The sequence below is a fragment of the Labrus bergylta genome, chromosome 22 (genome assembly GCF_963930695.1).
Source record: "Labrus bergylta chromosome 22, fLabBer1.1, whole genome shotgun sequence".
Taxonomy (NCBI): domain Eukaryota; kingdom Metazoa; phylum Chordata; class Actinopteri; order Labriformes; family Labridae; genus Labrus; species Labrus bergylta.
Genome location: NC_089216.1, coordinates 19,665,498 through 19,692,248, shown reverse-complemented (window position 1 = coordinate 19,692,248; position 26,751 = coordinate 19,665,498). Strand labels below are relative to the sequence as shown.

At 38.8% G+C, this 26,751-nt stretch overlaps 1 protein-coding gene and 1 long non-coding RNA gene across 2 annotated transcripts; both read left to right on the top strand.

The window, feature by feature from the left end:
* The first annotated feature begins 307 nt into the window (after window positions 1-307).
* Window positions 308-2,205, top strand: LOC114921776 (uncharacterized). The gene is made up of 3 exons (XR_010664958.1): window positions 308-449; window positions 570-604; window positions 1,768-2,205. It is a non-coding gene; the product is annotated as an uncharacterized lncRNA (long non-coding RNA).
* A 4,731-nt stretch (window positions 2,206-6,936) lies between these two features.
* On the top strand, window positions 6,937-12,254 carry LOC109978674 (uncharacterized). The gene is made up of 5 exons (XM_065950992.1): window positions 6,937-6,982; window positions 10,907-11,251; window positions 11,342-11,452; window positions 11,563-11,597; window positions 12,023-12,254. The coding sequence occupies exons 1-5, from the start codon at window positions 6,937-6,939 to the stop codon at window positions 12,143-12,145; spliced, it is 660 nt and encodes a 219-aa protein (XP_065807064.1). The 3' UTR covers window positions 12,146-12,254.
* The last annotated feature ends 14,497 nt before the right edge of the window (window positions 12,255-26,751 follow it).

Below are 26,751 nucleotides of genomic sequence, written 5' to 3'. Positions count from 1 at the left end.
AGGTAAGATTTTTCCGTCTCTCTGTTCCCATTATCACATTGTTCATTTTCTGTATATTTTAATGGTAAATGATCTTGAAACATCTTCTATCAGCAAATTGTCTTTTATATTTTGATGTAAATCAGTTAAGATGAAATCCTTCTCTAATAGGCAGCAGTGACGCTCATAACAGCATGAACAACAACTCTACAAGTAAGATTTTCATTATTATTTCTATAATTCACAGACTTCTTATATCTTTAAAAAGCTTCAAAGCTTAAATAATTTAGTTTGATCCTGTCAGGTTTTAAAGTCTCCAAAAGGAAAATGTATTCTGACACAATGATCTTTCTTTGTTGAAGAGTGTGATGGAGCAGCGACTCCGGTGAGTGTCGTCCTGCGTGGTTTGACTCTTTTGCTTGTGATGGTCGTCATCGGTCTGCTTGTTAAAGACAGGACATTTCAGACAGGTATGTTTTATATCTTTCTTTATCACAATAGAAAATTCATTCAAGTTTCTTCAATGGTCTTTAAAATGACTCAAACATAATGTTGAATGAACTTACCAGATGTTATATTTTGTCTCTCAGCTGCTGAAGAAAGACAGAATCCAGGACACCGTGAGGTGAATCACATTTGAATGTTTAATTTTATAGTTTATGAATAAGTCTAGTGAAGAATACTGATGTTAATCATTGATGTTAGTTTAATGTGTATCAAAAATGTTGGTGTATTGATAGACTTACATACTTCTTTCGTTTGTATACAGAGCTACATGAACATTGAATCAGTTTAGGAGAGTCAACATTAGTGTTGTAGTACTTCAAATCACTCTCCAGACCACTTATGGAAAGTCTCAGTCTCAGAATGAAAGCATTTTAAAGAGCCCATATTATGCCCTTTTTGGGGTTCATATATTTAATCTATGTACCTACTTTTGTACGTTCACAATAGCTAAAGTTTGAAAAAAGTCTCTGTTTTCATGTACTGCTCCTCCTTGCTCCCTCTACGCTCTGAGTCCGTCAGCTACACTCTGTTGAGCCCACACTGTTAGACCCCACGTGGGCCAAGTCTGCTCTGATTGGTCTGCTGATCCGCTCTGTTGTTATTGGTCAGTTGCTCAGCACGGTTCTCGGAAATGTCCCACCTCTTTTACCATATTGGAAATGCAGCCACTTTGGCTCCGTCCGAGGGGAGCATAAACATTAGCACCTTAGCACTACTGTGCTACCGCAGGCTACAGCGTATCGTGGGCATGCTACAGAAGTTAACGGGCGTGCAACGTAAACTGCTGGTCTTGCCACAACGAGCCAATGGACTTAGATCAGTGATCTCACACTGACAATGACGTCGGACTGACACATTTTTATGGAGGGGGGCTAGAATCGAGCGTTACATGTGGCTAATGCTACAGCTAACAGGAGGAGGTAGGAGAAGCTGCGTTTCCGCAGACTTTGAATTTTTGCAAATAGATGTGCCTAAACATGCACAGGACACTTGGAAAACACACTAAAGAGCATATAAAACCAGAAAAAGCAGAATATAGGACCTTGTCTCAGTCCTGGAGCACTCTGGTCTCTGGTTTGTCTTGGTCTCAGTTAGTGCGGTCTGGACTACAACACTAGTCAACATGTCTTTAAATTATCGGCTGAATTACCTTTTATCAATGACCAACAACCAAATATCATGATCTGTACCTGCTTAAAGATCCAGAATATGTTGGTCTACTCTGGGAATAAAACTCATGTCCAGTGAACACATCATGACTGTAAATATTGTCTTTCACAGAATGAGGCCTCTGATGATCTGAACTATGAAGAAGTTATAGAGTTGACCTGAAGCCGTAAGAAGAGAGCCAGAGCCAGATGTTATTCATGTTGCTTCTAGATGGAGTGAGGAGGAGACTGGACATGATCTTGTATCATACAGTATTACAATGCTTTGAGCTTTTGCATGGCTTGTTGGTGAGAGTTAGTTGAATTATCATCTTAATATTACTTTAACTTACTATTTACTTTTGCTGAATCAACACTGTCTGTGGCTCCCTGCATCTCTTTTGTGATGTGTTTTAGAAATCCCTACATGTCATCATGTGATGCTTTAGGTAGATTTTTAAAAATGATTTGTTTTGATGTGCTGTCCTGAATTTGTTTTTTATACAGTTTTTGTCACTTATATTGTGTTTGTATGCTCTCAGTGCAAGACAAATTCCCCTAGGGGCAATAAAGGTTTCATTCATTCAATAAAAGATCGAGTTATGTGATGAGTTGCCATCTTTGTTTGTTCCCTTGTATCCCAAAATCTTCATCAGCAATGGTCTGTCCCTGTGACTTTTTAATGATTATAATGAGTTCAGTAAAAGGAACATTGTCTGCAGCACTTCTATCTGCAGAAGTAGATGAGTGAGTGAGGATCACATCACTTGTTCAACAGGAAGAGAGCACAGTGTGGTCTGAGGTGGCAAAAACCACGAGGCCTGTGGACCCCAACCTCTTTGAGAGGTTGGGGTGAAAGTGAAATGAAGCAGCAAATGGCTGACTGTCTTTTGTTGGTTGTACAAAACAATAAGCATCTTTACATTTGTAGTAAAGTCATTAAAACCAGTGGGCACGCACTGTAGCTGTTCCCACTCAACGTTCTTGAAGCCAAAATACGCCGCTTAGGGGCGCTTCCATCTTGCGATTTTGACGTCATTTGGAGCCAGAGTCTGCGCAGTAGGGTCCGGGGGCAGGAGCCCTGGTAACACGCCCCGCCCACTTAGCGTACTGCCCTGATGACTTACGCAGCCCAGCTACGCCGAAAGCGCTCTGCCGGTCTACGATGAAGAAATGTGTAAGTACAACAAACATTCAAAGTCTAATATTTAAACACACTGTGTTTTAAAAAATCCCGCTATTTTGATCATTATTGAAAATACGTGGGCTGCTGGGTCCTCTGTTTTTAATGAAATCGTTCTATATTTAAGCTAGGTTAGCACCACAGACTGTAGACTACAGGTGGTAAGATATGTTGTATTTTGTTAGAAACTGATAGTCTGCAATGTGATTCATGTCTGCTTCTCTAAAAATAGAAAGGTGATGTTTTATTTTCCATTTTCCATTCAACAGAACCTAAAAATGACTAATGTCAACCTTTATCTGCACACCTGTTACAGAGGTCAGGCTGGGGTCACATAGTTTGAAGGAATCTCCTCCTTTATTCACCTGTGCCAGATGCCCTGCTCATCCACTGTGGTAGAAATGACCTTACACCAGCAGCTCTCCCAGATGAAGAGTCCTCTCTGCCATCACCCAGAGGAGCTGATCGATGTCTGAAGAAGGTGGAAAGAGTCTGGTGCTTTGTGACAGTGAACAGTGAGAAGGCTACCATAGTCATCCTCAGATAAAACACAGATCATGGTCAGTATTAAATTTATTTTTCTTTACATGATGTTGCCCTGTGTTTGAAAGGCCAGATGCTGGAGGGTTGTGTTGGATTTGCTTTTCCATCATATTTAAACAGTTAAACAATCATCCAGGATCTCTTTATTTTTGTTTGGATTTCTTTGTTAAATTATTTTTTATACTTTCTCCTATGTCCCAGCAATTGGACCTGATGGCCTCCCTTACTTATTTTCCACATGGTTAATGAAGCCAGGGGTTGTTTATTGAAGTTTTTCTTTTCATAAAATGTTTAAATAAACTTTTTAAAAATCTGATATGACTGTCTCTGATTAACTGGAGCAATGTGTTGGTCAAAGTAAAATAATTTAGCAATTAAGTTTATAGCTCACATTTGAAAAGGCCTTGAACTGACATTCATTTCTTCTTGACCAACAACAGCTAAGACAACAGCAAAGCTAACAGACGAGCTCAGCTTGTCACAGCCGGTCTCGTCTGAGATAAATGGCCTTCAAACTTATTTAATATTAAACATTTAAAGCCAATAAGCATAGCAAGATACGCATGAGATTCCATTTCCATTTATTCAATCACAGACTTGTCAAACAGTCTGGCGTTTTGTGCTACTGATTTCAAGAGTTAAATGAAGAGAAGAACTCCATCGAGAGAGGACAGGAAACACTCAGGGGACGAGTCCTCCATGTTGTCAGTGGTTGTTGATGGATCTGAATCTGAGAGCATCTTCTGTAATAAAGAAAAACAATCATGGAGTTAAATGTAAAGTATAATGAATTTTACTGTGATGTTTCTGCCTCAGACCTGAAATCAGATCTGTCCTCAGGTTCTGCTAAGCTTCAGGTTCTAAAGTTTGTTTTTAAGACAGGATAACTATTTATGAGGAAAAACAAAATATATAATAAGACAGGATGAATCCAATAATATGATCAGCTTTATGAATTTATGTTTTAAGACAAAAGTGTTCCTGCCACTTTCTATTGAAGATTATTTTAAACTGTCATCACATGGGCCAGCCTGATAAATTAAACTAATGTTAAATATTCTCATATAATCAGACAGCCAATTTGTGTGCTGAACCTCACCGGAGCTGGAATCAGAGTCTGGACTGCTGTTTTCCTTTGGGCATTGATTTCCTTGAAGACAGAAAGAAGAACAATTTAAACATGAACTAGACTTCTTGCAGAACCATAGAGGCTGTTAAAATCTTCTGCTAGTCTTCCTTACATTTTAGGAAGGATTATAAATTGTTACTAAAATTACTTTGATGCTGATAGCGGTTACAATAACACAGTCCAATCATATGAGAGATCATTTTAACTTTGAGTCCTATGTGAAGGCGTTCTCTTCAGAATCAGCACTGCAAAGACAAGATGATGGTGCCCACCTTCACAATGTGCTGCTTCAGTCTGGCTGCATCATGGTCACCTACAGGAACACCACAGAAATACAATCAAAGTACTTCACTTTATTTATCAGAGGATGTACTGTATGCAAAGTAGAATTTTTTTTAGCTGTAATTCCTCAAAAAGATTTGAGACTGCTTTGTTATTTGAGAGCACAGATTGTTTCTTTTCCCTTCTCTCTGTTTGCCTGTGCATGACCTTTTAGTGCTGTAAAAGATGCTACAGTAAATCCTGGATCAGCTGTGCGGATGGTGTTTCTCTTCGTTAATGATTATTGAAGCGAAATAAAAAATAAATGCATGACATTTAAAACATATTAACATGTGTGGGGGAAAACGCAATCTTTATGTTTTCTTTTATTGTGCCTATCTCTCCTCCTAACTTCAATAACAGCAGCATGTTGTGTGTAACACTGGTCTCCTGGGTTAACACCTTCCTTTCAAAGGTGTTAAACACAGACACCGTCATAATCACTGCAATGTTTGTCAGGTTTGTCAATTTCTCAATGAGTGTCATTAAATTTACAATATGATCAACTTGTGACTGTTGAATTGGTGTGTGTGGAAGACAATGCAGAATATTTATCACGTTTAAGCAGCATGATGCTCGGTTAATATTACATTACACCGCCGCCGGTTGTTGATGTTAGTTTTATCTAGATACATAGAGAAATATTCTCCCCTCGTATATAGTCCTATGAATTTCAGCCTGCACGGTGAAAGTAAAACCTGTTACTCTCGGTATAGTCCACTTATCACTCAGACTGTAAACATGTACACATTAGTAATGATGCAGGCCAGATTTAAATTATGTGACTTTGTTTTTGCCCTAGATACTTTTTTGAGACCTTACCAGACGTTTTTATTTTTGTTGTAAAATAACTGTACAGTCAATGAACCGCATCTATGAGCAGATTTTATATTACGATTCTTGGTTTTAAATACAATTTCAATCACAATAATGACACAACAATATCAAGAAACACAGCATGTCAGTTATTAGTTTTGCTCAATTTAAAAATAAAATAAAAAGATAAATCATGCCGGATAAGTAACCTAGCTTTACAACATTTCTAACCTTAGACTGCTTATGTGTTAGCTAGCTAGATAACGACTTTAACCAAACAATGACACATAAATCACTTTTTTACTTACCGAAAAAACTGCAAAGATCCCTTAGCTCCCACAGGTTGGTTAGAACAGTTTACTGCAGAACAACTCATTTTCCAGCTCAAAAAAGACGAAAAAACTGAACGGAAAAATGGATGAAAAATGGATGAAAATTTAAAAGTCAGATATTGGCTTAAACTAGTCAAAGGAACCGACATCCAATGTGTCTCTGCTATGACCAGTTATAACAGTGAAGTGACATATCGTGATGAATTCAGTAATCATAAATTCACTATGTTGTCCAACACCTCTACTATCTTTCTCAAAGTCTGTTCAGTGGAATTAAATGACTCTGGAATTTATTACTGTGGATTTAACAAAGATGGACGTCCATTTCTTACTACGATACATCTAAAGATCAAAGTTAAGATTATTTTTAAGTTTTTTCCTTCTCTCTGTTCCCATTATCAAATTGTTCATTTTCTGTATATGTTAATGGTAAATGATCTTGAAACATCTTCTATCATCAAATTGTCTTTTATATTTTGATGTAAATCAGTTAAGATTAAATCCTTCTCTAATAGGCAGCAGTGACGCTCATAACAGCATGAACAACAACTCTACAAGTAATATATTTATTATTATTTCTATAATTTACAGACTTCTTATATCTTTGAATAGCTTAGAAGCTTAAATAATTTAGTTTGATCTTAAATGAATTGTACTTGTCAGGAAAACATTGTCAGAAGTATGTCTTTAATATTGAGAAATTGAAATGTTTAATAGGAAGTAACGAGGACGATGAAGACGTGGACAGAACGGACAGTAACCGTGCAAGTACGATTTTTATTATTATTTCTATGATGCACAGACTTCTTATATCTTTGAATAGCTTAGAAGCTTAATAATTCAGTTTGATCTTGTCAGGTTTTAAAGTCTCCAAAAGGAAAATGTATTCTGACACAATGATCTTTCTTTGTTGAAGAGTGTGATGGAGCAGCGACTCTGGTGAGTGTCGTCCTGCGTGGTTTGACTTTTTTGCTTGTCATGGTCATCATCGGTCTGCTTGTTAAAGACAGGACATTTCAGACAGGTATGTTTTATATCTTTCTTTATCACAATAGAAAATTCATTCAGGTTCCTTCAATGGTCTTTAAAATGACTCAAACATAATGTTGAATGAACTTACCAGATGTTATATTTTGTCTCTCAGCTGCTGAAGAAAGACAGAATCCAGGACACCGTGAGGTGAATCACATTTGAATGTTTAATTTTATAGTTTATGAATAAGTCTAGTGAAGAATACTGATGTTAATCATTGATGATAGTTTAATGTGTTTCAAAAATATTAGTGTGTTGATAGGCTTACATACTTCTTGTTCGTATACAGAGCTACATGAACATTGAATCAGTTTAGGAGAGTCAACATTAGTGTTGTAGTACTCCAAATCACTCTCCAGACCACTTTTTGAAGGTCTCAGTCTCAGAATCAAAGCATTTTAACTCAGACTTTGTCTCGGTCTCAGACTGGGCGACTCTGGATTTTAAATCAAGACCACTCAACACCACCACTGACTGGTTGTTTTTCCATGTCATTACTTTGATTCGAAGGAATGGGCCCCATTTAAAGAAAACCAAAAAAATGAATGAATTCATGATTTCATTCTTATCCCTGGTTACGGCTGCAACCTTTCAAATATTACACTCAGTAAGTGACACGCCCACTACACACAAGATGATGATTTTTCAGTGATATGTAATGGTCTTGGTCTTGGTCTTGACTCGTTCCCTTAATGTCTTGGTCTTGTCTCAGTCCTGGAGCACTCTGGTCTCTGGTTTGTCTTGGTCTCAGTTAGTGCGGTCTGGACTACAACACTAGTCAACATGTCTTTAAATTATCGGCTGAATGACCTTTTATCAATGACCAACAACCAAATATCATGATCTGTACCTGCTTAAAGATCCATAATATGTTGGTCTACTCTGGGAATAAAACTCATGTCCAGTGAACACATCATGACTGTAAATATTCTCTTTCACAGAATGAGACCTCTGATGATCTGAACTATGAAGAAGTTGTAGAGTTGACCTGAAGCCGTAAGAAGAGAGACGGAGCCAAATGTTATTAATGTGGCTTCCAGATGGAGTGAGGAGGAGACTGGACATGATCTTGTATCAAACAGTATTACAATGCTTTGAGCTTGTGCATGGCTTGTTGGTGAGAGTTAGTTGAATTATCATCTTAATATTACTTTTACTTACTATTTACTTTTGCTGAATCAGCACTGTCTGTGGCTCCCTGCATGTCTTTTGTGATGTGTTTTAGAAATCCCTACATGTCATCATGTGATGCTTTAGGTAGATTGTTTTTAATGATTTGTTTTGATGTGTTGTCCTGAATTTCTTTTTTATACAGTTTATATTTACACTTATATTGTGTTTGTATGCTCTCAGTGCAAGACAAATTCCCCTAGGGGCAATAAAGGTTTCATTCATCCATTAAAAGATCGAGTTATGTGATGAGTTGCCATCTTTGTTTGTTCCCTTGTATCCCAAAATCTTCATCAGCAATGGTCCCTGTGACTTTTTAATGATTGTGATGAGTTCAGAAATAGGAACATTGTCTGCAGCACTTCTGTCTGCAGAAGTAGATGAGAGAATGAGGATCACATCACTTGTTAGACAGGAAAAGAGCACAGTGTGAACTGTGAAGACTTGGTGGTGATGTGGAGGTGGAAAAACATGCGTCACAATGGCATGAATGATCTGGTGGAAGAGAGAAAGCCACATTTTAAAAAAAAAGACAGCAGCAATATGATAGGCTAACCATGAGATGAGATGAGATGAGATGAGATTCAACTTTATTGTCATTACACATATACAAGTATAGAGTAACGAAATGAGGTTTGGCATCTCACCTCTCTCATCTCTCAATAGTTAAGTGCAAGAGTCTGTGCTATGTACAGTAATTACAAAATTTACAGATGTAGACAAAAAAAGTGAATTATTAGGTATATCTGGATGGCTGGATTAATGGGATGCAATAAATATAAATAAATGCTATAAATAAGTAATGCTACAAAATAAGTGTATTTTTAGGATTATAATATACAGATTAAGGTGCAGTGAGCATGCTATACTAATAATATACAGATTAAGATGCAGTGAGCATGCTATACTAGTTTACAGATAATATAAAGAATATGGACATAATATGAACATACTATAATACAATAATACAGATGGATGAGAGATGTGTGTGTGTGACCAGGAGGAGTGGTGGGGGGATGATGGGTGTGAGGTGATATGCAGGGGAAAGGGGGGGGGGGGGGGGGGTCAGCAGGGGGCGGAGAGAGAGAGGGAGAGAGAGAGAGAGACAGAGTTCAGAGTTCGGGGGGTAGAGTTCAGTAGAGAAACAGCTCTGGGGAAAAAGCTGTTCCTCAGTCTGCTGGTTCTGGTCCGGAGGCTTCTGAAGCGCCTGCCGGAGGGCAGGAGGGTAAACAGTCTGTGGGCAGGGTGGGAGGAGTCTTTAAGGATGCCATGAGCTCGCCGCAGACAGCGTGTTCTTTGGACATCCTCAATGGCAGGAAGTGGACACCTTGTGATGCGCTGGGCGGTTTTTACCACCCGCTGTAGCGCCTTACGGTCTGCGACAGAGCAGTTTCCGTACCAGACTGAGACACTGCTGGTCAGGATGCTCTCGATCACACAGCGGTAGAAGTTCATCAGTACAGCTGAAGACAGGTGGTGTCTCTTCAGTGTCCTCAGGAAAAAGAGGCGTTGATGAGCCTTCTTAACCAGACTGGAGGTGTTAGTGGACCAGGAGAGGTCCTCTGTGATGTGGGTCCCCAGGAACTTGAAGCTGGAGACACGTTCAACAGCCATCCCGTTGATGTGAATGGGGTTGTGCGTGCTTCCTCTTTCTCTCCTGAAGTCCACGATGATCTCCTTCGTCTTGCTGGTGTTGAGGAGCAGGTTGTTGTCAGCACACCAGGCGGCCAGATGCTGTACCTCCTCCCTGTAGGCCGTGTCATCGTTGTTGCTGATGAGGCCAATCACCGCCGTATCATCCGCAAACTTGATGATGGTGTTGGATCCATGTACAGGTCTGCAGTCGTGGGTGAAGAGGGAGTAGAGGAATGGGCTCAGCACACAGCCCTGTGGTACGCCTGTGTTGAGTGTGATGGTGGTGGAGCAGGTGTGTCCTGACCTAACATACTGGGGTCTGTTGGTCAGAAAGTCCATTATCCAGTGACGGAGGGAGGTGTTGAAGCCCAGGTCTCCGAGTTTAGTGTTTAACTTGGAGGGGATGACAGAGTTGAATGCTGAGCTAAAATCAACAAACAGCATTCGTGCGTATGTGTTGTTATTGTCCAGATGTGTGAGCACAGAGTGCAGCGCAGTGGAGACTGCATCCTCTGTACTCCTATTGCTGCGGTAGGCAAACTGGAATGGGTCCAGTGTGGGTGGGAGGCAGTTTTTCAGGTGTGCTAGGACCAGTCGCTCAAAGCACTTCATTATGATGGGTGTGAGTGCCACAGGGCGGTAGTCGTTCAGGCCTGTCGGGCTGGAGTGTTTCGGCACTGGGACAATGGAGGTGGCTTTGAAGCATGCTGGCACAGCTGCTTGGGCGAGGGACAGGTTGAAGATGTCCGTAAAAACCCCAGTGAGCTGCTCCGCACATGCCCTAAGCACGCGCCCGGGGGTGCCGTCTGGACCAGCAGCCTTTCGAGCGTTGATCCGGCTCAGTGCAGCGTGGACGTCTGTGGAGGTGAGTGAGAGGGGCTGGTTGTCTGCAGGAGGTCTGTTCGTGGTCTGCGTCTCTCTGTTGAGTAACAAACATTTCAGTCTTGCAGTCATACTGTACGTACAATGATGAGCCTTACCTTGATTGCAGCTTTACTCTTCACTAAGTACTGAGTAGTAGTCTGTTTGTTCTTTTTGTTTCTTTTAGTACAAACATTTTCAGCTTCCTTACAGTTAACTACAAATCGTTTTTCATGTTGTCCCCCTTCAGGTCTGCTGTCTGTCTCAGTGTCTGAGTTTCACACCGTGGATGCTCAACCTGGTGAAGAAGTCACACTGCTGTGCTCCAATTTCACCCTTTTCCCCTTGCACATAACCTGGTTCAGACTGAACAGCACATCCAACACCAGCAGAATCTCCTCTCTGTCCAGCGCCGATAAGAAAGCTTCTTTCTTTGGTGAATTTCAAAACAGCAGCTTTGACGTGACATCCAACAGCACTCATCTGTTTCTCAAGATGAAACAGGTGGATTTTAGTCACTCTGGACTTTATTTCTGTGGATTTAGCTCAGAAGGAAATTCAGTTATTGTAAGTGCAACGTACTTCAAAGTTCAAGGTAAGATGGTATTTCTTTGTTGCCTTTTTTGAATCGATGGAAACAGATTTTTATACAAAATAATGACATGTCTTATAATTTCTCTCGCAGAAGCATTCATTGGTAGAGACAACTATCTGAATATGATCCTGGGTGCTCTGGTTGTTTTCCTCTCTGCTGTCATCTTTACTCTGGTTGTACTCATCAGAAAACCTCAAACAGGTTGTGCTATCATTTGGACTGCAAATGCAAAACTTTCTGTGTGCCACAAAGTGTTAACAGTAATATGAAGCAGCAGTTTATTGACAGGATGTTCTGCTTCTGTCATTTAGTGCGTAAAGAGGACCAGGATCCACAGCAAAGTGAGGTATTACATTTTTTGGCTTAGATTAAAGGTGCACTATGTAGATTTTGTAGTGAAATTTGAACGTCTGAAAAGTTAAACAATTTTTATATTTTCTGAACTACAGACACAAACTTTATACCCAGGAAAAAAAGGGTGTCTGGAACACTGTTTGGAGCTAAAAAGCTACCAGGATAGTTATGTTTTCAATGTTGCGGGCCCACCACCATAACTTCCCGCTTAGCATTTTATCTTCAAACAGTGTTACAGGGACCAAATGTTACTCTGAGGAGTTTGTGTAAAGAGTTATGAACATATACCACCTGTACACTTCTCCAACTTTCACATTTCTCTACCAAAACTCCACAGTGCGCCTGTAAGTTTGACTGAAGTCTATTTCTTTACGTTTTCTGCTTCATTTATCTTTTCATGTCGTGTTTGATTTACAGAATGTGGCTTCTGAAGATGTGACTTACGCAGCGCTGAGTTTTCATCCACAAGCAAAAAGCAGAAGAAGGCCTGCAGCTGAAAACGAGCTGGAGACACATGTTCTTTATTCAACAACCAGATAGACTTTCCAAATCTGTTTGGTTTCAAACTGTAAGGATAGAGTTTCTCTCCATATACCATTGTCGACTCTCTCTTTTCTTTTGAAGTTTGAATCTTTGGTCAAAGATTACAGCAGCCAGTAAAGACATGGATGTCCTTTGTACTATTTTCTTTTTTGCATAACAGCACTGTGCTTTAGATTTGCTGAAAATGAAACTTGATTAAAACACAGCAGGAATTTGCATGGGGGACACACAGGCAGGGAAGAGTTGGTGTTCTATCTGTATACAAGGCCCTATCCTCTGCATCTGGGATGCTAACCTTTTATGTGTGAAGTGGATGGACCCCAGAGAAGTGTCCATGTGCACCATTGTAAAGTTGGGAGGCATGGAGTACAAAGACCAAAAAGTGGGGAAAGGGGAGCTAAAACATTTACCAATAGCACATTGTATGACATTATTAGAGTAAAAAAAAATGTTTAAAAAAAATCCAGGCAGCCTGTACAAGGTTTAGTTGTTAAAGTTAAGAAGGGGGGGGGGCTTTTTGTGTCTGTCAGAGGTCTCAACCACCAAAAGACTGGCCTGCAGTTGCATGCTTATGCACCAGTGTCTGACTTGCAAGCAACAGCAATTAAAATAGGAAATTAATTTCATCTTATCAAACCATCCAAACCACCAAGCTCTGAGCTGTACATGTTCACCACATAAAGACCACTGCAAAAGTCAGTTCCCATGCATCTACAGTACCACTATCACATGCACCCAGTTTCTCAGTACAGCTGTGAGTGTACTAATAAAAAGCTTCACACCACAACAACCAGCTTTTGAAAGCACCCTTAGGCTTATTTTAAAACTGAACCTTTTTTTTTACTTTTGTTAAAGACTTATTGATGTCTGATCCAAACGTTGAAAGTCTCTTTAAGCTAGGTCTGATCCTAGCTACTGATATTCCTGTTCATTTATTATTGCAAATTTAAATTTGGACAAGTCAACCAGTGTTTAAAAAACTGTCAAAATCAAGCACAATACAAACAAACATGGCTAAACACGGTGTGATTGTGTCTGCACATAAAAGATGTGAAAGTGTTGTGCTGGGTGTTAGCAGTGCTAGCACCTCCAGCCTTCAGTCCTTCCTGTACTGGTTACACCTTGCCTTCACAGACTGGTTATCTGCAATTTTAACTTGACACAATATATGCTTCCTTGCAGGAGGTCTGTTGTATAAAGAGAGACCTCAGTCACACACTAACTAGAGCACAATGAGGAACTGTATCTTGATAACAGCTTCACTTCTCTGCAGCCTCAGTAAGTGGTTAACTCTTCACCTGTGACTGAAGTCATTACTTTTAAAACAATAAATAAAACAAAAAATTTGAAATCCTACTATCTTGTCAGCTTAAGAATTAACACTTCTGTTTTTTTCAGTTTGGATCTCCGTCTCAGGTTTGAAGTCTCAGACTGTGGAGGTCCAGTCTGGTGATGAAGTCACACTGCAGTGCTCCAACTTTTCCAGTACTTACACACAGATCATCTGGTTCAGACTGAACAGAAGTGAGCCTCGCTGCATCTCCCATATGTTTAGGTCTTTTGAACCTGCTACATTCTGCAGTGGATTCAAAGATGGAAAATTCAACATGACATCAAACATTTCCACTGTCTTCCTCAACATCAAACAAGTGGATTTGTCCGACTCTGGACTTCATTTTTGTGGATATTATTTGAGCAGATATCCACTGATTGTTGATGCAACATTTTTAGAGGTTCAAGGTAAGTTCCCTTCAAAGTTTGGTCTGTCTTTTTATTGATGCAGTCCCTGAAAAAAAAGGATTTTGATGGCATCAGCTTAACTTTAGATACAATTTTAAGAACTTAAATATATGGGCCTTAAAAAACTTGTGATATACTTTAAATTTTGTGTTCTTCCTGCCTTCCTGTCACGTTGTTTGGTCCATTTAAATATAAATCAAATCTCAAGCAACTCAAAGTAAAATGTACAGTGTCTAATTAATATTTTTTTTTTGTAGAAGTGAATTATGAAATGACAAAGCTGGTGATCGTGGTCCTGGTCGGTTTGGTGGTTGTCATGGTGATGATCATCATTTGTCTGTCTGTTAAAATCAAATGGCTTCACAAAGGTAATCGTATTTAGTTGATTTAACCTATATGACAGACAAAACCATATAATCCTATTCTACAAACTGCATCAAAAACAGTGTTGTGCCATGTTGTACATCGAAGTTTACCACACATTGTTTCCCTCATGTAGCTCATATTGAAGAACAGGACCCACAACAGGACGAGGTAATGTTTAATGTGTCACTAGCTTTACCGAAACTTGTGCTTCATTTACCTAAAGTTGTTTGAAAGTTAACGATTTAGTATTCTTATGTGAGAAGAGTGACTGAAAAAAACTTCTATTCACAGAATCTCGGGGCAGACGGCCTGATCTATTCCGCTGTGACTATTCATCCAAAAACCGAGCGAAACCTTAGGCCTGACCCCAACAGAGAAGAGGACAAGAGTTGTATTTATTCAGGCACCAGATAGATTCAGGAAGCACCTGCAACCGCAGCTAAAATAAAAAATAGGAACTGATGCTTTATAATTAATGTGATGGTGTGTTTCAAAGTGGTTGCTAGAAGTACAAAACAAATTCAAATAATGTCGAGAGTGAACCTGAGCAAACCACTAGGCAAAACACGTTGTTCATTCCTCATAATTATCAAATAGAAACCTCTTTGTGATTATTAAGGATTCCTACATCCTCCCCACAGCACAAACAAACTGTTGGGGATACATTTTTGATCTGACTCACCTTTCTTTGTCAATGCAATGGTCATCCTATCGTTGTTATGCTGCCGATACACAGGTTTATCTGTCCAATGAACCATGTGAATGCAATAAGATGGCATCCAATCATTCTCATTCGCTGCATAACTGATGTAAGAGACTGGATGTCACAAAATATCCTTTGGATAAACTCTGATAACACAGAAGTTATCAAGTTCAAGGCCAGAATCAAGGTTTCGGACAGATGCCACTTAAATCAGCATCTTTTTATCAACTTAATTTCCAAAAAATTTGCTCATTATAGGTTTCTCTGGTGTTCTTTTGTATCTGTAGTGTGTTCACTGTTGGTGCATTTGTGTCAGCTTTAAATGGAGCCATGTATGTTAAAGGTTTATTTGGGTTTTTTTAAGCCTTTATTGTAAAGATAGGACAGTGGATAGAGTCAGAAATCAGGGAGAGAGAGAGAGAGAGAGAGGGGAATAACATCCACCGGTCGGACTTGAACCCAGGCCATCTTGGAGCACCACAGCCTCAACATATGGTCTGCACGGACTAACCACTAGGCTACTGGCGCCCCATGACTCCCCTTTCTTAATTTGCAGTCAGCAGATGGTTGTTCAATATGAGTCTAGTTCTACTCAAGGTTGCTGCCTCTTTTTTCTTGCCACTTTAACTTTGTTAAATGTTGCTTAGGTTTGTGTTCATGGTGGATTAATGTTGGATCTTTGTAAATAAAATACGGTCTAGACCTGCTCTTTTTGTAAAGTGCCTTGAGACAACATTTGTTATGAATTGACCCTTTACAAATAAAGACTGATTGATTGATTGATTTCCTCTGTTCCTCCTTTGACTTCAGTGTGTGTTTTTGAATTTAAATAGTTTCTAAAATTGCAGCTGAATTCTCATAGTGAAAATGTTGTAGGCCGTTGCTGCATTTTTCTTGGCCGAGACACTGACTGCCTATAACGTCAGTCTCAGAGATGAAGCGTGTGATTGTTTTTAAGTAAAACAGGATCCACTACAAACACTGAGGACTGTCTACATTGTCCTATAATGAGAGTTTGATAGAGGTCTGCAACAGGAATGTTAAACGTTTAGTGGTCATTTTAAATATATTAATTACAATTGTATGAAATAGAACTTCTTACATGAACAGGGTCGTCAAACAGATTAAACACAAGCACTGAAGTTACACATCCTCACAATCTTCCCCCATTACGCCTCTGTTTCTTTCTCTGATGGCAGATGGGGGCTTAATGACTTTACCTCACCTTCATTACTTCTCAAGTCATCAGTGGTGCTCAGTCTTCTAACTCACTCGCTGTATTTTACTTTACTGCCACTGGCCAAGTCTTACAAGTGAAATCATAATCAGAAGTTGTTTTAATTAATCATTGTCAATGATTCACAAATATATTATCATGTTATGACTTTCCCTGGTGGGGCACAATCATGATCATGAAGTATACAGGGGCATCCCTGTTAGCATCGGCCCATTGGGTTAACAATTTAAAAATGAACGTACTCACCCTAACTTCTCATCTGGGCCTTAATTTAGCAGTAATGAATTAAAACAGTGTGTGTTGCATATTTGGGCACCGATGGACCAGTGGTTAGATCACACACCCCATGTACGGAGGCTAAACTCCTCTTCTCAGTAGCCGTGAGTTCGAATCCCACCTCGGCCCTTTGCTGCATGTCATCCCCCACTCTCTCCTCCCCACATTTCCTGTCTGTCTTCAGCTGTCCTATTCAATACAAGCAGCACAGAATGAGAAAACAAACCGTGGGGTTAGAACATTAGTGTGGTCAGATGATGGGTGGACAGTTATAGTGGATAGTCATAAATCAGGGACAGAGAGAGTAAGAAACGACACGAGGGAAAGGAGCCACAGGCCGGACTGGAACCCGGGTCATCCACCCTGAGGACCACAGCCTCCCCACAAGGCGCGTGTACCCCAACCGCCCGGCCCCCGGCGCCTCAAACGACACACTTAAACTATTTATTGTTAACTGTGATATGAACCTGAACTACTTTTGTTTGAAATTAACAGTTGATGTAGTCACTGTTTCCTCATCATGGCTTGACTTCTACGATCGTCAAACTGAAGAAACTTCAGACATGATGTAGGCTGTATATTGTTTTAAATTTATTTTCACAATACTACTTTGACCTGTTTTGACTGATCTTTACAGCCACAGTTCATAATTTGTTAGTCACAATAGATGAACATGATTTTTATTCCCCTGTATGATGGTTGACTTTTTAGTTGGATAAAAAATGCATTTCATCAATAAGGTTCTAAGAAAACATCTAATTGCAACTCAAGGCTTTTATCACCAGAGGGCGCTGTTTCCCAGCTTGTAAGGTGTAAAACTGTTAGTGAGGAGGATTTTCTCAGTTTGAGGAGAAAATGGAGAAATGTTCTTCAAACAAATATATTATTTAAATTAAATGATCAATTTCCGTACACTTTTAATGTAAATACTGAACACTCTACCTCATGTAAATTAACCCATCTGTCACATTTTATTATCATGTTACTTCAGCATCTTTTGCACTACTCACCACTGCACTGTTTCTTATTTAGTCTTGTACATATTAGTGCTTATTCATGTTTATTGTTGTACATAAGAGAGCACAGTTCACTGAAGTTAAATTCCTTGTGTGTGTGTGAGTGTGTTCAATGTGTTTATGTTTTTAGTTTGGAAATAATATTACGAGGAAAGAGCCTTACTAATGTGCTATAATGGCCAGATAACACTTCAGTGTCGCCAGCAGGAGGCAGTGTTGTGCTGGGCTTCTCCCATGTATGGACTCTCTTTGTTCCTGGACTCTCGTTGTTCTGCTTCCTCAATGTAGGGAGGAAGCTGAACTGAAAAGATGCACAGTTGTCTGTATCGTACTTTTCTTCTGTTTATACAGGTTTGTATGATTCAAACACATGTATAAATGTATATAAATAATGGTTAACACAAAGGAAACACGCTACATTGGTAAATGTAGTTGAACTTAATGTGTTTGTGAACAAGTAGAGACAGTAGCGGAGCGAGTGTGGGGGCAGTGATGGGGGCCCACTGTTGTCTCAAGGGGCCCACTTTGAGCCAAATTTAACATGCATTTTGTTATTTAGTGGAATTTTTGAGTAAAGTTAGTTTGACTAGCTCTGAGTCTCTCTTTTCTTTTGCCGCAATCAAGACACACAATGTATTTTGTAGAGCAGAGAGGGGCCCCCCTCCACTGCAAAGGGGGTTCTCAACTTCGGCAGCAAACAGCACCAGCAGGGTGCTGTGGCCTGTTTGTAATGTCATTGATTCCACCTCTTAGCACCCCCTTTGCTGGGCCCCTGCTGCTGTCTGGAGTTTTAAAAACCTAGTCGTCTGTCTGCTTTATTTCTGTTTACCTCGCAGTTTTTCTAAACTAAATAAAAAATGTTTTCTCATTGACAACTCAACAACTCAACCTGGCAAGTCTCCTCCCGTTGCTAGCTCCACTAACGTAAACGAAACTAGCCAAGCAAATAAACATGTTAGCGAGGAGCACCCAGCTAGCTCCGTGCAGGAAAGCAACAGTGTTGATGAAAACTTAATTGGTAAATTGTTTCATCATTATTTGAGATTACGCTTAGATGCTGGTCTTTTGTTTGTGGGTGCATGTGTTGTAGACCGCCGTGTCTGCTTGGTTATCGTACTGTATGAACGGCAGGCCATTGCTGTCACACTGTTTACAAAGTTTGTTGTAGTGCTTGGGTTGATAATGTGTGGTTTTATTGTATTGTCTGTTTGTCTGTGTGGCTGGATGAGCGTCCAACTTCACTGGATGTCAAACTGTAGTTGCCTTCTATCTTTGGTTTCTCGTCCGGCTAATTAAGTCTGCTTTACTTGTTTAATCGGTGGAATATACGCACAGACATATCAGCACTTGTTCTGCTTAAATATCAGCAGGTCACTCACTGATAAGTCCCTGTCACTGTAATAGCACCCTTTGTAATCTGCAGCAGCATTTCTCTTCGTCCCGCCCCGTCTTGTATCTCCATACAGCCGATACTATACCGTAAATGCTATACTATATTACTATATAGGCTACAGCATATGCTATATAGCCTATAGAAAGTTTAAGGGCCCACTATTGGTCCCCGCCCCCTCTGCAATGACCCATAGGCTCCGCGCCTGAGTAGAGACGATGCTAACGTTACCGTGTGCGGTCCAAGATGGCGCCGGCGATCATCACGTCTTTTTTGTTGATTTAAATTAGCTCCTGCACATCTCATTTCGAAACAGATATTATATTAACAATGTGAAGAAGTGTTCTGAAGGTTATGGATGGTGTTGTTATTGTCATATGTGTATGTTTTCAATGTTATAAGGAGTTGCAGTTGTCAGTCTTCAGTACTAGGAGCAATGTGCTAGTCTCTCTTTATTTACGCCTGTGAGTAATGTTACATTAAGGGAACTTTTAATAGCCCGGGAAATTATCCAGGTGAGGTCAACATTCTCCTTTGTTGGTCGACAGTTTGTATTGTGTTTATTTGTGATGTTGTGAATTCTGTATTAATGATGCAACATTAGAATACAAAGCACAAAGTGTCAGAAAATGAAGCATTTATTTTGAATCCTGATTAATAAAACTCTACGGAGAGAAGCTGAACTGAAAAGAAGCACAGTGGCCTGTCTCATTCTTTTCTTCTGTTTATACAGCAATCTTATCTGCATATGGGATCTCAGTTTAAGACCTGTAACATAAGCATACCTGGCCAATAAAGCTAATTCTGATTCTGAAAACTGCTTTGCATTGCTAAGTGTTGGTCTTAACCTAATCTCAGGTTGTCAGCCACAAATAGATGTGTTTTGATTAACGTTGATACTAATGACAATGATTATGACTTTTTAATCTGACTGAGTTACAGCATTTTATCCTAAATTAAGAAATGTGTCTTAAACTTTAGGGGCCTATTTTTTTGTAAATTCAGTCAGCTCCGCCAAAACAAACAAAATGACCCCTCACTCAATCACTTCCGGGTCACTTTCTGCATTTGGTACGTTCCCTTTAGGTCAAGAATCTGTACTTTGCAAAAGTGTTCTGCCACTTGTAAATTTGTAAAAGTGTTTTGGTTTTGTAATTTTGTTTTATAAAATGTAAAAAACGTTTTTCAAAATGTAAATTTGTCTCAGATTTTGTAAAAGTGTTTCTCACTTTGTAATTTTGCTTTGCACTTACCAGCCACCATATTAATAATAATATAATGCAGCCTCGTATTTCAGCAAAGATACTGTGGTAACCTTTACTCCTAAGAAGGACCAGTCGACAACTTTATGTCTAGATATTCACTCTTTATATTGAATGGAAAGAGTTTGTTACAGAATATGAACGAGACGGCAACGTGCTGCAATCAAGGGTAAAAACGAGTGACATTCAAGTACACACCAGAAAATAGGAAAACCCATACTCAAACAAAAACTAATAACCGAGTTATTTATCATTCTCACGTTACAACAAATACCATAATAATAACGGCTATCAAAAAAACAAAAACGATGTAAAGACAAGAAACTTTCACTGGATTCTAGCTCCTCATGTCCCTGGCTGTGGTCCTGAGAATCTTCAGCAGAGTTTACTGTATAGTTTTTGAGATAATCAAAGTTAATTTCTGTTCAAATTGCATTGAGTGGCTTTAAATGTGTAGTAATGATTATTTTATTTTGAATAATCTGTAACAGTGACAAGAAACTTTCATTGGATTCTTGTTCCTCGTGTCCCTGGCTGTGGTCCTGAGAATTTTCACCAGATTTTATTGTATAATTTTTTTAATAATTAAACGTAAGTTCTGCTCAAACTGCATTAGGACGCTTTGATATTTTAGTCATATTTGATCATTTATTTTGAAAAATATGTGACAGGTGACAAGAAACTTTCAATGGATTCTAGCTCCTCATGTCACTGGCTGTGGTCCTGAGAATCTTCGGCAGATTTGACTGTATAGTTTTGAAGATAATTAAAGGTAAAGTCTGCTCAAATTGCATTAAGACGTTTGCATATTTGATATTTTATTTTGACAAATCTGGGACAGGTGACAGGAAACTTTCACTGGATTCTAGCTCCTCAAGTCACTGGCTGTGGTCCTGAGAATTTTCAGCAGAGTTTACTATATAGTTTTTGAGATAAGTAAAAGTAAGTTCCCCTCAAACTGCATTGAGTCGTTTTAAATGTGTAGTAAGGATTATTTTATTTTGAATAATCTGTGACAGGTGACAAGAAACTTTCAATGGATTCTTTTTCAGCAGATTTTACAGTATAGTCTTTGAGATAATTCAAGGTAAAGTCTGCTTAAATTGCATTGAGACGCTTTGATATTTTAGTCATATTTGGTCTTTTATTTTGAAATATCTGTGACAGGTGACAAGAAACTTTCTAGCTCCTCATGTCCCTGGCTGTGGTCCTGAGAATCTTCAGCAGAGTTTACTGTATAGTTTGTCAGATAATTCTAGGTAAAGTCTGTTCAAATTGCAATGAGTGGCTCTAAATGTGTAGTAATGATTATTTGGTCACACTTTATATTAAGGTGCTTGTAATAAGCTGTAACTAATAGGTAATAAGTCACTTATAAGATGTTATAAGACCTTATAAGATTCTTATTAACACAAATAAGACTATATAAGTGTTAATAAAGGCATAATTAAAACCTTTGTTATGTCTTATAAGACACTTATAGGCTCTTATTAGAAACGTATTAACAGTTTATATACCACCATAAACATTAATAAGATGTTTATTAACATTTATAAGACTTTATAAGGAAATATAAATCCTTATACAGATTAATAAATACTTTATTATGCACTTATTAAGAGCTAATAAAGCTCCTCTGCAGGTTGTATTGAATTGAATTGAATTGTATTGAACTTCCACTCAAACAGTTTTTGAAAAAAAAAATGCTACTACAAATACAAGTATTATCTTTAACGTTAACTGTAAACAACATTATGAAAACATTTGGTGTGTCATAGCTACCAACATATCTGATCAAATTCAGGTAAAAAGCATAGTTGTTTTTAACCCATGTTACTGTAAAAAAAAGTGTTGAAGGTGGACAAACATCAGAAGACTAGGACACCTTGAGCCCAGGGTCTGAATACCAGTCAAGAGGCGCACACAGGAATACATTTTCAAACTTTGTATGTAAGGAACACAAATATTGTGTTCCTTACATACCATTCCTTACACACCCAACAGGCGTCGTGTTCCCAAAGAATATGAAGACTTGAAGAAGTGAAGATATTTTTAAAGTCACGTTCAAAGACACGAGAGGTGAATCTAGTCAGTGATGAACAAACATCAAACTGTATCACAGCTCCTCCTATCAGAGGTCACACTTCAGACTCAACGCTCATACTAACATCACTTCTGTCTTTTTAAAAGACATTTTGCAAAGTGACTCTTGTACAGTCTCATATCAAAACATTTACTCTGCTAAAGGATGCATCATTTTTTAGAGGTAACAAATGACAGAAAAAAACACAGCAGGGGACTTTCCCATCTATTTCCACTGTCATATACATTTCAACCAACTCCTTCGTCCCTCACCTAACACAAACTGACCAACTGAATCTCACAAGATGTGTCTGTTTCTGTCTTCATGTGTATGAAAATGATGGCTGCACAGCTGTTGATGTGATGAAGTAGCTGATTACACTGTGAAGACTGGGGTTGATGGGGAAGATGGGTGATGCTGTGATCTGAGGCTGATGGGATGAAGTGTCTGACCAAACTGTGAAGACTTGGTGGTGATGTGGAGGTGGAAAAACAGACGTCACAATGACATGAATGATCTGGTGGAAGAGAGAAAGCCACATTTTTAAAAAGACAGCCGCAATATGATAGGCTAACCATGAGGTAGTGGAGCAGTGCTATTGGATAGATGTGAACAGCCGATGAATATGATTGAGCATGAATGAAAGAGCTATGTGATACAGAATACATGATGTAGGAACATTATGTCAAAACTGTTCATGTTACTGTAGACTCCTCCTCCTCTTATCTTACCTAAACCTAACAGAGTATGTTAGATTGTGAGAGTCGCTGCAACATGGAACTAAAACGGAGGTTTTTCCTCTATTGAAAAAAATGAACACATTTCAACTTCTCAAGATTAAAGACATACTTCTGACAATGTTTTCCTGATGAGTACATTTCATTTAAAGTTAAACACCTTTCTCTATCTGTGCACAGAGTGTTATATGTTTGAACTTTGGTGAGGGAATCATTTGAAACAGCATTTTTGAAAAATGTTTGAAGTGTCTGATGTAACTAGGACAGAGATAATATAAGTTTACAACGGGTGCGTCTTGTGATAGTATCTGAAGGAGATTTAGGAGTCCCCTCAGGTGGAATGTTTAAATTGCGGTATTGTATAGGAGTATTGCCACATGTGGTTGTGTAACGTGATGTTTTATGACCCATGACGAAAAGCGGATGTTTGGATGCATATAAGCAATTGTCTCTGTGTGTTCGAGAGAGATCATTATTGGCTTCTTGATCCTCCTGGTCAGACGTGACCAGTGATTCTGTTTCTTGCTTAAATAAAATTATACTCTTTGAAAGCAAGTCAGTCTCAACGGCGAATTTCTTCATCATCAAACATATCAACAACAAGGAAATCCACATCAATTTTGGCGTCACGGAACAGGATCGGTTGGGGCCTTCTGCAGGGGACCACAGCTTGTTTATTATTTCCATCACTTCGTAAGTGTTTCTTTCTTTTTTTTCTGCACATATTGCGGAGCTGTTTCTGTCGTCTATCGGCAATTTTGGCCGCACTGTCAAAGAACTGAAGTGCAATGATGTGTTGATGTTGGAGTAATTCTCTGTCTAAATTGGGGTTTATTGAGTTAAAAAGTATATAGATAAAGGGGAATAAAATAAAGAAGAGATAAATAAGAGAAGAAGAGATAAAAAGTTGAAAGGTAATGATAGCATAAGCGCAACTAGTAACGAGACCAGTTAGCTAAAAAACTATGCAAGTTTAACAAGGACAGGGCCCGTATCCTCTTAACAGTAAGTCATGTGTAAATTAGACACTGAAGTGAAAGTTGGCTTTAAGAAGTAGTCAAATTTGAGTAAAAATAAAACAAAGGGGATCCCTGGCCAGGGTATTTGAATAGATGATAAACGTATAATGTAGGAAAATAAAAGAGAAGAAATAAAGATGAGAAATGTAAAGATGAGAAGTAAAAAGATGAAAAGTGAAGATAAGGAATAAAGATAAGAGTTTTGAGAAAAGTGGGAAAAAAGCGCTGAGTAAAGGAAAAAGTGTGCATTGAAGCATGCAGTGTGAAGTAATTTGTTAAAAGACAATTTGTTAAAAGTTTGACAGAAGTAAGATTTGATAGAGGAAAATTATAAATGAGTCGACTTCAAAATCTGAACTGAAGTGTGTGTGGCTGTTGAAGGGCTCTGTCTCTGTCTGTGTCTTGTCTCTTGTGTTGTGATTTGGATGGTTTTGAGAGGTCTGTGTGGTGTGAAGATGTGTATTTGATCCGGAAATGTTCTTGTATATGTGTGATTGATAAATAGAATAGATGTATTATTAAATAGGCATATGTAGCAGGTGATTGGTTAAAAGGCGATTTAGTAACTTATAAGAGGGGACATTTTTGCTTCATCAGTGATAAAAAATATGAGCCTTTGTTTCAGAGGACTTTTACTTATCTGATCTTCATCAGTGTTAAAAACCTATGAGCCCTTTGTTTCAGGGGACTTTATATATTAAATTTGATAAAAATCTATGAGCCCCTCAGAGGATGTTTGTTTAATCTGATAAATACACATGAGCCTAATAAAGGACGTTTATACATAGCATAAGTGTATATAGTATCTGTTTTTTAAGAAGTGGAGAGACCAGCGAGGATAGTCTGTACCCATTCAGGTAGCAAGATTAGAGAAAAGAACAGAAAAATTCCTGATAAAGTTTAGAACTGCCGGCTGATTGGAGTGTGAACTTCTCTTTCTGTCTGTTTGTGCGTATGTGTGTGTTCACATTAAAATAGGTGGAGAGAATATATTTTCTATTTGGCTGTTGATTGGGAGGATATTGTGCTGATTTCTGTGTGTGCATAGACTCTGTGCCCAGGGGTGGAGCAGTGATCTTAAAAGTGTGTGTGTTCTGTGCTAGTATATTACCACCCTCTAGGAAATCAACACATTCTGTTTCATTTAATGTCCAATAACTAAGTTTAGCTGAAACATCATATAACAAGACAAAGTTACAAAAGATAATTAGACACTAACTTTATGAACATCCATTGTGAGTAACCCAGTCAGCTCTAGAAACCAGATTCAAAACGGTTCTTTGTGATGCCATTATTTTGCTTTTCTTATTGCCTTACGCCTTAGTCTCTTTATTTCCGGTCTTCACATAAAATGTGCTTTTATTTAGAAAAACTGCAAAGGGGACTTCTGCTACATCATAAAGTTATGGGAGTAAATACATACAGCTAAAATAACAACCAAGAGGAGAAAATGTTACACTTACGCTGTTTTGTGAGGTGGATTTATCTTAAAAACCTCGGTTTGGGTGACTTACTCTCTTTTAGAAGGATGCTACATGCAGCATGTTTCCATGTATGAGCTCTCAGCTCTGACTCAGTGATGAGTGACAGGAGGATTAAATGCAAATGTAACCTTACTGTGCTTCAACTGTAATCAAATAGATATGATTGGCTTAGTTGTCACTTAATAAATCTTACTTGATCGATAATTTTTCTTTTAATGACTCCACTAGTAAAAAGTGTACATTTTAGTGAAAGTAGGGGTGTCACAGCACCCACAACACCCACGGGTGAGATGCGCCTGTCTGTGCATTAAATGCACTAGGTTTGGACCATAGGGTTTGGAGACGATGTTAACCCTTTGACAGCCAGGTTAGACTGGAAGCCCTTGCTAAAATTAGGAGGCGGGTCCAAGAGGCGTTGCCTCACATAGAAAGCCAATTAGATTACTCCTTTTGAAGAGGAGTGGAGAGAGAGCCCTTCCTCCTCTCTCTTCTCTCTGTGGGACACAGAGGGAAGGAAAACACACCCCCAGTAGGGAGACAGCCTTTGCAATAGATAAAAAAAAAAATAGATAAAGATTACCGATAATGTGTGCATATTTTACTGAATTGTTATTGCATTGTGTATATGGATTCAGAGTGATTAAACTTTTGTTTTGTTTTCTTTCTGTTTTCTCTGTTTCTCTCTACTATGCTGTGTGAGAGCTAAAGGGAAGACAGACAGATGGATTGTGTCTGAACTGGATCAGTACAAAAGGCAGATGAGAGGATACCTGGGGGTATTTCACAAGCACTGGAAGCTTGCGGATGACAGCATGTAGGGATCCTGAATCCAGCTTGATCAAGGCCAGTGCGGTTTTATCCACAAACTCTTTCAACAAACACCTGAACTTTTCTATCTGTGTATACATTTTTTATAGTCAACATCTTTGATACATGCTTAGTCTGTTTTCGCACAGAGGCTTACATTGTTTCTTCTATGTATCACATTACAATTATATAGGAGGAAGTCTTGGCAACAGACTGACTAATTGAAGCATTTGGTCAATAATGGAGTATTTTTGATTTGATTGATCATTTATGGAAAAGTTGATTTGATTCAAATGCAGTTGAGTGCTGTGAATGCTGGTTTCATTGTCTGAGTATGGTCTAGCTTGACCTGGGCTATTTTGAGATGGAACATTGACATTATTTCCATAATTTTAAAGATAAATAAGTGTGATTAGATGCACTAGGTGATAAAGAAGTGCTTTTGCTTTTATAGTAAGAAGGCTTTGGTCTCCTTTGGGGTTG

Excerpts from the sequence above, each read along its gene's own strand:
- LOC109978674 (XM_065950992.1), top strand. The coding sequence starts at position 6,937 with ATGGTCATCATCGGTCTGCTTGTTAAAGACAGGACATTTCAGACAG. Across the intron at positions 11,252-11,341 it reads AACGTACTTCAAAGTTCAAG|AAGCATTCATTGGTAGAGAC; the intron begins GTAAGATGGTAT and ends TTTCTCTCGCAG. Across the intron at positions 11,598-12,022 it reads AGGATCCACAGCAAAGTGAG|AATGTGGCTTCTGAAGATGT; the intron begins GTATTACATTTT and ends TTTGATTTACAG.